Below are 12,346 nucleotides of genomic sequence, written 5' to 3' on the forward strand. Positions count from 1 at the left end.
TCTCTCTCTCTCTCTCTAACACACTCTCTGTCTCTCTCTCTCTCTCTCTCTCTCTAACACACTCTCTGTCTCTCTCTCTCTCTCTCTCTCTCTCTCTCTCTCTCTCTCTCTCTCTCACACACACACACACACACACACACACACACACTCTCTCTCTCTCTCTCTCTCTCTCTCACACACACACTCTCTGTCTCTCTCTCTCTCTCTCTCTCTCTCTCTCTCTCTCTCTCTCTCTCTCTCTCTCTCTCTCTCTAACACACTCTCTGTCTCTCTCTCTCTCTCTCTCTCTCTCTCTCTCTCTCTCTCTCAGCATGTGGTTCAGTGTGTGTTTGTGGCCATCCGGACGATCGGGAACATCATGATCGTCACCACACTTCTTCAGTTCATGTTCGCCTGCATCGGAGTGCAGTTGTTCAAGGTGATCCAGCAAATACTTTCACATTAAAGAAAGATTTCATATTTAACAAACTCCTTTAACAAGCAATTTTCTGTTGTGTGATGAAAATGTTCTTCAGGGGAAGTTCTACCGCTGTAGTGATGATGCGAAGTCAACTCCAGAGGAATGCAGGTGAGTGAGTGTGTGTGTGTGTGTGTGTGTGTGTGTGTGTGTGTGTGTGTGTGTGTACTTGTACAACTATCTTCGTGAGGACCAGTTTGAGTGTTAGACCAGTGGAGTGAGGACAAAGAGAGTAAAGTGAGGACATGTTGGCCGGTCCTCTCTCTCTGAGAGCCTTTAAAGGCCTGTTTGAGGGTCAACACTTGGTTTTAGGGATAAGGTTATAATGAGGTTAAGGGTCGGTTTAGGGTCAGGGGTCGGGTTAGGCACTTAGTTGTGATGGGTAAGGTTAGGGTAAGCGGCTAGAGATTGCATTGTGTCAATGAATGTCCTCATAAAGACAGATGTACAAGAATGTGTCTGTGTGTGTGTGAGTATGTGTGTGTGTGAATTTGTGAGTGTGTGTGTGTGTGTGTGTGTGTGTGTTAATCAGCATGTTTCTGTGTTTCCAGAGGAACATATATCGTGTACAGTATCGGTGAGACGGCTCTGCCACAGATGCGTGAGAGGATCTGGTTCAACAGCGACTTTAACTTTGATAATGTTCTGATGGCTATGATGGCTCTCTTCACTGTCTCAACGTTTGAAGGCTGGCCAGCGTAAGACTAGCACACACACACACGCACGCACACACACACGCACGCACGCACGCACACACACTCACTCACTCACTCACTCTCTATTGATTGTAAGGACTTTTACACTGTTGATGACAGTCTGTGTTCTGAAGCGATACCAGTGGAGGAACACTGGAATAAACTATAGTTCATGAAGCCTGCTGATAATAAAGTGCTCTGGTCCCTCGTGTGTGTCCTCTCTCCTTCAGCCTGCTGTACAAGGCCATCGACTCCAGCAAGGAAAACATCGGCCCGATTTACAACTACCGTGTGGAGATCTCCATCTTCTTCATCATCTACATCATCATCATCGCCTTCTTCATGATGAACATATTTGTGGGTTTTGTCATCGTCACGTTTCAGGAACAGGGCGAGAAAGAATACAAGAACTGTGAGCTGGACAAGAACCAGGTCTGAAAGTCCTCAGATATTATTATATATCGGGATCCAGTGTCAGGGTTGCCAAGTCTGGGCTTTTCCCGCAGAACTGGGCTAGAATCCCTGCGGGTTAAAGGTTTATTGGTAACACTTTACAATAAGGTTTGTTAGTTAACATTAGTAAACTACATTAGTTAGCATTAACTAATAATGAACATACAACTTTGTTAATGTCAACATTTACTAATACTTTATTAAAATCTTGTTAACATTAGTTAATGCACTGTGAACTAACATGAACATCTGTATTTTTATTAACTAACATTAACAAATACAGTAACTAATGTATTCCTCATGGTTAGTTCATGTTAGTTAATACATTAACTAATGTTAACTAATTAACCTTATTGTAAAGTGTTACCGTTTTATTGAACTAAAATGCTTGAGATATTTTACCCATTTTACATTTGAACAATGATCCAACATTGGAAAGCGAGTTCCTTTATGAAAACAGACTGTGTTGATGATTACCACTATATAGTGATTTTCAAGTCATACAGTGAGTAACCAAAAGTCCAAATCATAGTCTCTGCTGCACCAATTTAACTGATATAAATACTAGTGTAGAACATTGCATAGAAACCGTGTCTATTCCTCGTTTAGTGAGATCAAATAATAAATCTAATGCAGGATCTAGGAAAAATCTAATTGTTATTACAGTTTTTCTCGATTGTTTACACACATTTTCTGAAAGCATGCCTCATATTCTCAGAACTCTACACACAAATCCAAAAAAACACACACAATGGGCAAAACCCCTCAATTCTCCTGCAAAATGAAACTTTACATTCAAAACAATGTTATTTCTTCTCAAAATGGTATTTTGTTTTCAAATGACACACACAAACCATCATATGAATAGACATTTATAAGAACCAGTTGAACACTGATGTGCTCAATGTAAAACACTATGATGAATGGAAAACACTTCTTCTCCATTCATCATAATGACTTAGGCCTTTTTTTGTTCAGTGTTACACTTACTACAGACAGTACATACATTAGTGTGTTGTAAAATATTTGAGAATATTGTTTTTATACTCAGAACACACAAATACATGGTAACAAATATATTTTATTTTTCCCACAAAAACAATGTACATAGTGTACATCCCAACCAACACAAAGTTGTACATACAGTGGTCTACATACAAAACAACAAAAGAATTCACTGTATACAGTTACAGTAAAAAAAATAATAATCCAATGTTGGCATCCATTGCTCCATTGAAGAGCTGACCTGTTGCCCTTTTATGCTAAAGCTCTGATTGCTAATTGTAAAACTGTGTGACGGGTGTTTGCCCATGTGATGAGTCAGTGTGCATATTTTAATGGCAGTGTGTTCCTTGTGAAAACAAGAGATTTTCTGCATGAAAATTGTGCCAAAAGCAGAGAATTGTGTGTAGTGTTTTGAAAAAAGTGTGTTTTAGAAGTACAATTTGAGTGTAAAGCAGGAATTGTGCTTGTAGTTTAGCAGAATTGGTTCAGGGGGTTGGTGAATGAGTTACATGTTGTGGTCATTGTGTCTCAAGTATCAGAAAATGTGTGTAACCAATCGAGAAAAACTGTAAAACAGAAAATGTTGCTATTAGTAAACAAAAACTATTTCTAAAGCTAGGTCTTCTAAACATTAGATCACTCACACCTAAGGCAGTTATTGTAAATGAAATAGTCACAGATAATAGCTTCGATATACTTTGTCTTACTGAAACCTGGCTTAAACCAAATGATTATTTCGGTATTAATGAGTCTACTCCTCCTGGATACTGTTATAAGCATGAGCCCCGTCTGATTGGTCGTGGCGGAGGTGTTGCAACCATTTATAAAGATATTCTAAATGTTACCCAGAAAACGGGTTATAAGTTTATTTCATTTGAAGTACTTGTACTAAATGTTACGCTCTTAGATGTTAGAAAAACATCCCTATTATCTCTAGCCTTGGCTACCGTATATAGACCGCCAGGGCCTTACGCTGATTTCCTAAAAGAGTTTGCAGATTTTCTCTCAGACCTATTAGTCAATGTCGATAAAGCACTAAGTGTTGGAGATTTTAACATACACGTAGATAATCCAAATGATGCGTTAGGAGCTGCGTTTACAGATTTATTAAATTCATTTGGGGTCAAGCAAAACGTCACCGGACCAACACATCGTCTTAATCATACACTCGATTTAATTATATCACATGGAACCGATCCAACCGATATAGATATCATATCAAGTGATGAAGTCACTGATCACTACATGGTAACTTGCATATTACGTACTGCTGTAATATGTCATGCGGCGTCGCGTTATCAACCAGGCAGAACAATCCTCCCATCCACCATAGATAATTTCTCAAATTGCTTATCTAATCTGTCTCAGCTGCTGCCTGAACCCAAACAAACAGATGAACTAGAAGAACTAACTAGCACTATGAGCACCATTCTCTCTAGAACATTGGATGTGGTTGCACCTATTAAATTAAAAAAGGTCAGAGAGAAAAATAAAGCACCATGGTATAACAATACTACGCATGTTTTAAAGAGAGAAACGCGTATTTTAGAGCGTAAATGGAAACAAACTAATTTAGAGGTCTTTAGAATCGCGTGGAAAGACAGTATGTCACGTTATAAAAAGGCCCTAAAAGCGGCCAGGGCTGAGCACCTCCGCAAACTAATAGAAAACAACCAAAACAATCCAAGGTTTTTATTTAACACCGTGGCTAAACTAACAAATAAACAGACGTCACCCGAACAAAATATCCCGTTACAGTTCAGTAGTAATGATTTCATGAACTTCTTCACTGAGAAAATAGAAAGCATCAGAACCACAATTGTAAACGTTCAATCTTCAATCGCGCCTTATAATTCAGCTTCAATTATCACCCCGCAAGAACAATTACAGTGCTTTACAACTATAGAACAAAAAGAGTTAAATAAACGTATCACTTCATCTAAAACAACAACATGTTTATTAGATCCTATACCAACTAAACTACTGAAAGAAGTGTTACCTGTAGTGGAAGAGCCTCTCCTCAATATTATTAACTCGTCTTTATCTTTAGGTCATGTTCCAAGAACATTTAAACTGGCAGTTATAAAACCTCTCATTAAGAAACCACAATTAGATCATAATAATCTAGCAAATTATAGACCCATTTCAAATCTTCCATTTATGTCTAAAATATTAGAAAAAGTGGTGTCCGCTCAACTGGGCTCTTTCTTGCAACAAAATGAGATCTATGAAAAGTTTCAGTCTGGATTCAGACCGCATCATAGCACTGAAACTGCGCTCGTTAAAATCACAAATGATTTACTTTTAGCTTCTGACCAAGGCTGTATCTCAATACTAGTTTTACTTGATCTTAGTGCTGCGTTCGATACTATAGATCATACATTACTCTTAGATCGACTACAAAATTATACTGGTGTTCAAGGACAAGCACTAAGCTGGTTCAAATCATACCTATCTGACCGCTACCATTTTGTCTATTTAAATGGAGAAAAATCGATCATAACTCCAGTAAACTATGGAGTGCCGCAGGGATCTGTATTAGGCCCTCTGTTATTTTCAATATATATGATGCCACTTGTAAATATTATAAGGAAACATGGAATTAGTTTCCATTGTTATGCTGATGACACTCAAATATATATTTCATCACGGCCGGATGAAAACGCAAAATTTTCCAAATTGACAGAGTGTGTTAAAGTTATAAAAGATTGGATGACCCGTAATTTTCTTTTATTAAATCCAGACAAGACAGAGGTAATACTTATCGGTTCAAAAAACCGCCCACAAAACCTCGCACAATACAACTTTAACATCATAGGATGTCCTGTTACTTTATCCTCTACAGTAAAAGACCTGGGTGTTATACTCGATTGCAACCTGTCTTTTGAAAATCATATTTCATATGTTACAAAAACAGCATTTTTCCACCTTAGAAACATTGCTAAGCTACGTAATATGCTATCAGTTTCTGATGCAGAAAAGTTAGTTCATGCATTCATGAGCTCGAGACTGGATTACTGTAATGCTTTATTAGCTGGTTGTCCTGCATCCTCAATAAACAAGCTACAGTTAGTCCAAAATGCCGCCGCTAGAGTTCTTACTAGATCAAGAAAATATGATCATATAACACCGATTTTATCATCACTGCATTGGTTACCTATAAAGCTCTGTATTAATTACAAGGTATTGCTACTGACCTATAAAGCCCTAAACGGCTTAGCTCCAGTCTATTTAACGGATCTTTTATCACCCTATAATCCATCGCGCTCTTTAAGATCACTAAATTCAAGGCTTTTGGTCATACCTAGGATATCCAGAACCACCAAAGGAGGGAGAGCATTCTCACATTGGGCTCCAAAACTCTGGAATAGTCTTCCTGATACTGTTCGTTGCTCAGACTCGCTCTCCCAGTTTAAAACTAGATTAAAGTCGCATCTCTTCAGCCAGGCATTCATATAATCCCACAGTTCAAACTACAATCCGGCCTCTAGCTCATAAATGCCAGAGGAGAACTGGCCCCCGACTGAGCCTGGGTTCTCCCAAGGTTTTTTTTCTCCATTAGGTCACCTGATGGAGTTTTAGGACACCATTAGGTCACTTGATGAAGTTTTTCGGTTCCTTGCCACTGTTGCCTTTGGCTTGCTCAGTTGGGGATATTTTGGGGATATTTAATTTAATTTTATCAATCAATAAATTCCTCTTGAAACAAACTTTGTTGTATTATTTTAATTTAATACTGTGAAGCTGCTTTGATACAATCTGTATTGTGAAAAGCGCTATACAAATAAACTTGACTTGACTTGACTTGACTGTAAAATATGGCCGTGGCACATTATGAGTTTTGATATTTGTGATAGTGTCATTGGGCTAGTTTTGTTTCGCAGACCTGGCAACCCTGTCCAGTGTGGATCTGAATGAAGGACGAGTCTGACTGTGTGTGTGTGTGTGTTGACAGCGGCAGTGTGTGGAGTACGCTCTGAAAGCCCGTCCGCTGAGGAGATACATCCCCAAAAACCCCTACCAGTACAAGTTCTGGTATGTGGTGAACTCCACCGGCTTCGAGTACGTCATGTTCGTGCTCATCGTCCTCAACACGCTGTGTCTGGCGGTTCAGGTGAGAGAAACATCAGCACTGAGACACAAACGCTTTATAATAACTGCACGCTATTAATCATTAGTTAAGCATTAGTGAACAGTTAATTCATCATTTATAAAGCATTAATATACATTAATAATCAGTTTATAAATACAGCTATAAATGCTTTGTTCTTGATTTAAAAGCATATCTATAATGTGTTTAATAATTGTATTTTCATACTTTATTAATGATCAATTTATCATTTCTAAATGAAGTATTGCATTATTTACAAGCCAGTTCATTAGGAGTTGTCAGTGGTTCATAAGATCATGATGAATGATGAATTAACTGTTTACTAATGCTTAACTAATGATGAATAGCGTGCAGTTATTATAAAGTGTTACCTAGGACGTTTTTAACTCTTCACACGGTTCTCTTTACCAACTTTCAGCTTCACACAGCAGTGATTTCACATCCGGAGAGCACGAAAAACATTCACACGTCTTAAATCAATTCATTTTTCCACAACATTAGCAAAGGTTTCACCCAACAAACACACCTTGTCAGTCATAAAACAAAGAGCTAAAAACATTAAAGCCCCAATTAAGCTTTTTTTTGGGAACTTTGCCATTTTTTTTTAATGAAAGATCAAAAGGATAAACAATGCAGATTTATTTTTTACTGCCATTTTTGATCATATTTACCAGGGGTGCCAATAATTCTGACCACAACTGTATGCTCATGTCTACTTATCTCGGATTTAAAAAATCATCTGCATCAATTGAGCACATATATATACAGTATCACAAATCTGCAAATAAAACAGGTGGAAGGAAACAAAGCTGCTAATAGAAGAGCAAGGTTGTTTTTTTCCACGTAAGGAATGAATGTATATTGTCTGACTTAGTTTGAAGAATTGCACTGTAATCCACTTAAAATGATGTTCATTTTGAATTTTCTATGTATTATACTCAGCATCACGGCCAGTCACGTCTTTTCAATTATGGCATGGACATTTTGAACATGGTGTTCACGGGGGTCTTCGCAGTTGAAATGATTCTCAAACTGGTAGCCTTCCAGCCGAAGGTATGTGTTTCTGTAGTGTCAGTGTAAAGCTTGTGCCCCTGTCCCGTGATGTTTAACCCTTCTGCTCTCCTGTCCCCCCCGCTGGTGTGTGTCTGATTAGGGTTATTGTGTGGACCCCTGGAATGGGTTTGATGCACTGGTGGTGATTGGCAGCGTAGTAGACATCGTTCTGAGTCAGGTAGACGCCCGTCTTTCCTCTCGCCTGTCTGACCCTCACTTCTGCTAGCTGGCGTATGTGTACAGTGTGTCCTTCAGTGTGCTGTGTTTATAGATGTGTCTGACACAGAGCATGCTTTAACAACTCTTATTTATGATTACACAATTTAAGCCATAGCAAAATAATAACAAAATATGTCAGATAAGAAGATATCAAATTGTTATTTTGCAGATAAATATTTGTGCTCACTAATAAATAATGTAAAATAAAAAAACTTGCACCTTTTAACGATGTTTTGTGATGAAATTTAAAATGATTTGTATTATAATGGCTTATAATAGAAGACAGTATAAATCATCAAAGTATGCACCGTTTAGTTTAATGTGATCATAGTTTAAGTGATCGTAACATTTACAAAGCAATCATCTGTGCTCATGAATGTGATAATTTACTCAAGAATTGCTTTATTCATGATTTATACTTGTTCTGATATGAGTTCTGCTCATGTTTCATGAATGAAAAAATTGAGAATCACAAAAAAGTCCAAAAAGTGAAGCGCCTGAACACATTACATGCGAATGTCACAATGGAAAAGGTTTCATTTTCTTAATGCATAGTATACTGTAGTTTTCGTTTGATTTTAGGGTGAAATGTGACATAAACGTCATTATGAAAATCAAATTAACTGTTATAAATAAATACCCAGAATGCCTAGCTGATGTTGTTGTGGTAGGATGTGTCTCAATCCGCTCCCTAGTTTCAGTGCACTGGTCATCTCCAAAAATCTCACAATGAATGCAATGACCAGCAAGCATTGGTTTCTCAATACAATTACATACTGGAAATGTCATCATGTCTTATTTAGAAATGGAGGATGAAGACATATGGCATTTCATGACTTTTAACAGTTGCTGTACAATAAAGATGCATGATAAATTAAACTTTGTTGGGCTCAAGTCCCTTGCTAGTGGCTGAATTAGTGTTCACTATACTCTGATTGCCATTATAGTGAGGTAGGGAGCAGAATGAGACACGGAAACAGTGTGTTGCTCTTTCTGTGTGCGGCTGCAACATCAAAACTGTGATTTTTCTTCTGTCTTTTTCTTCCCTCTTTTCTGTTCCTTTGTCAATCCATCTCTTTTCCTCTCGCATCTCTCTGTTTCGCTGGGTGTCCGCAGCACTATTTTGCCGATGCATGGAACACGTTTGATGCCTTAATTGTTGTTGGTAGCATCGTTGACATTGCGATCACAGAGGTCAATGTAAGTAAATGTGTGATCCAGGCCCAGCACTGTGTTCTCTCTTCTCTGTCTGTTTCTGTTCAGATATTAAAGGTGTTTCCCATCTTATTACTGATATAAGGATGTAGTCACATTATTTGATCTGTTTAGTGTGCAAAAGATTGGCTGTACAAGTAATTTCAACTCATTTTAACTCACTAAGTTAAAGTAATGGAAAAACTTATGTTGCCATGACTTATTAATCATATCATTTTTTACAGCGTTTTTATGTGTTTAAACTGTAAGTATTCCCACCGAGGGCAGAATACAAAGTTCTGTCATGAAACTCTAGATGACGCAGGCTGATAGGTCCTAAATCTGCTTGCAATCACGTGTTCCCTTTCAGTCGCTCAAGTTCGACGTAATGTCGACGTGACGACATAATTGGGATCACTTCAGGGAGCCCTATCAACTTCAAATGTCTACAGAACGAGCCAATGAACGTTGGCGTGCGTGAATCATGCACATATCGCCTTTCAATTCGCTCCGTGCACAATATGGCGACCGTTGACGTTCGTCCTTGAGTGTGTGGGCCAGTACTTCCGGTGAAAACTTCCGGTGATCTGACAGCGAGAGCGAGAGACAACAGCGACCGAGTTCCATTGCCAGAGATAATTTTTCACAATGAGTGTTTTTAGGATTCAAGAGTGGCGACAGCCTCAGCACTTCATTGTTGTGTGCCGTTATGTACCGTTTCGTGAGATGAGTGAGATGAGTAAAGACCATCTGTTTCATAAATCATTATCTGTCGGGTGTTTATAAGCAGCACATACGGTATTTTACTACGTGTGAAATATACACAAACTTTTCTATATTAAATTGTTTGTGGTACCTACAGTTAAAAATGTAAATGTAAAATATGTGATGATAATATTGATCGAGCAATTGATGCAAGTAAGTGAAAATATATGCGCGGAATTGAGAAAATAGTATTTATGGAGATAAATTGTAGCCTATCACAGGGCAAATGTGTGAATGTGCACGGCGCATTTTATGCAAACAACTCTAATAGTAATTGTAACTCTATATTTACAGTAGGCATAATTGTCATTGCGTATGTGTATGCAGCATGAGTCAAATACAATCTTCTGTTCGTGTACAGTTGTATTTCATTCATTAATCTGACTATGCATCCGTGCATTTAATTTCCATTGGCTAGTGTGATGGTAATATGGATCTTAGTAGTATTTTAAGTGATATAATTGATTCTATAAACAACTATTGAGATCTTTTCGGCTTTCTCCGGCTCCCTGCACCGGGCGTAATGCGAAACCGGAAGTGTCTACCCCCACACTCGCTGATCGGAAATCCAACATGGCGGCCACGTGCAACTAGCCAATTCGGAGCCGAGCTTCTGTTTGTCTTCCGAAATCTACAGACTGCTACTGTGTTGGAGACTCCTTCAAGACTCTCTCTCTTCGGTGTTGGTGTGATGGTGCAATCAGCGAGTGGCCGCGAGCTTAAGCTCACACAACTGCTGTTTTCACAGCAAGCTTATTTCTGTGTCAGTATCGGTGGGCGTTTCCCTGCTAGTGTTTACAGCACTGCTGTACATTGCGACCATTCCCGGTGGAACGTTAGCCTGACTACGTCAGACTTCCTACTTCCGCTAATTTCATTTCGCTCCTGTAGTCAGTCTGAGATAGCAGCCTATCTTTCAGTTTTCCACCGGCCTGAAAACAGCCGGGCCAATCAACGAACAGAGGGCGGGCTGAGAGCCGTGACGTAGACGCTGATTGTACCGTGGATGCGTAGATTTACTTCACATAATCTCCAAAAGTCATTCACAGCCATGTTCACTCCGGTATTTCGCTCGATGGTTTAGTTTTTGCATCATACATGCGTTTACAGTGGAAGTTAGATGCGGCTGAGCATGCACATAACACACGCCATAACCAAACGTTATGTGATTGGCTTACGGGTAACCAATGATTTTAAACTTCAGACAAGCGCCCCCCCACGAGAGAGAAAACACTTCTCTATTATGCTATTCCAGACTCTGTATACGAAGCAAAGTGAAGTAGCAGAGTCTGGTATTACCAGGCTAGTGGAACGTGCCATCGCGATGCAATTGTGTCCGGCGTCCGCTTCCTCCTGGCGGGGGAATCCACGCCTCCTGTCCAAGGCCTGTACGTTTTCGTCTTGTCTCACGGCAAAGGCTTACAAGGCCTGTGGACAGGCTGCTTCCGCCCTGCATGCCATGGCGCTCCTGCAGGTCCACCAGGCCCAGGCGCTCATGGACATGCACAAGGCCGGTTCTGACCCAGAGCTCCTCCGGGAGCTCCGTGCGGCAACTGACCTCGCCCTCCGGGCGACAAGGGAAACCGCACGTTCCATCGGTCAGGCTATGTCCACCTTGGTGGTCCAGGAGCGCCACCTTTGGCTCAACCAGGCTGATATGAGGGACACCGATAAATATCGGTTCCTGGATGCCCCTCTGTCCCAGGTTGGGTTATTCGGTGATACGGTCGAGAGCTTTGCCCAACAGCCTAGAAGCAGACGGAGGCAATCCGACACATCCTGCCCCGGCGGACCGCTGCTGCCCCAACCCGTCCGCCGGCCGCAGAGCCATCGTCTGCTTGTCGCCGAGGTTGACCTCCTGCGTCTTCCTACGCTCCCGCTAAGCAGCAGCAGCAACAACAGCAGCAACCACCTAAGGCTTAGCGTGGAGCAAGCTGCAGGAAGTCGACCCCGTCCTTCCAGGCCGCTGCCAAACCAGGAGGCAAACGCAGGTGCAAACGACCCTGAGGCGGGCGACCCAGAGGTGCATCGGACTGCTCTTCAGGAGGGGGAATCTTTTGTTTCCTTTTGTTTCTGTTCTGCCAATGGCCCCCGGGTGGTACCCTCTATTTCAACAAAAGAGAAGTTTCTGAAACCTCTGGGTAATATGGCATCTGCAGCCGCGGTAACCTGGCGCCTACGGGGTAACCTACGCAAGTATGCGTTTCCCCCAGTGAGCCTTCTTGCACAGACCTTGTGCAAAGACAGGGAGGACGAGGAGCAGGTCTTGCTAGTTGCGCCGTAGACCTGTTTCCAGAACTAGTGCTCATCGCGCCAGCCCCTCCCTGGCCCATTCCTCTGAGAGAGGACATGCTCTCTCAGAGACGAGGCACCCAGTCCTCTGGAAACTCCATG

The 12,346-nt window shown here is 40.7% G+C and overlaps 1 protein-coding gene across 6 annotated transcripts in view; it reads left to right on the forward strand.

Moving 5' to 3' along the window:
- The window catches only part of cacna1db (calcium channel, voltage-dependent, L type, alpha 1D subunit, b), a 99,400-nt gene that overhangs the window by 61,924 nt on the left and 25,130 nt on the right, over nt 1-12,346 (forward strand). For all 6 annotated transcript variants that reach the window (XM_082188662.1, XM_082188665.1, XM_082188663.1 and 3 more), the window contains 8 exons: nt 311-418; nt 516-568; nt 1,009-1,155; nt 1,383-1,584; nt 6,566-6,724; nt 7,664-7,774; nt 7,875-7,952; nt 9,110-9,193. In XM_082188662.1, coding sequence (XP_082044788.1) covers nt 311-418; nt 516-568; nt 1,009-1,155; nt 1,383-1,584; nt 6,566-6,724; nt 7,664-7,774; nt 7,875-7,952; nt 9,110-9,193 — 942 coding nt within the window. The remainder of the gene's footprint in view (nt 1-310; nt 419-515; nt 569-1,008; nt 1,156-1,382; nt 1,585-6,565; nt 6,725-7,663; nt 7,775-7,874; nt 7,953-9,109; nt 9,194-12,346) is intronic.

The sequence above is a fragment of the Leuciscus leuciscus genome (genome assembly GCF_965113295.1).
Source record: "Leuciscus leuciscus genome assembly, chromosome: 13".
NCBI lineage: Eukaryota > Metazoa > Chordata > Actinopteri > Cypriniformes > Leuciscidae > Leuciscus > Leuciscus leuciscus.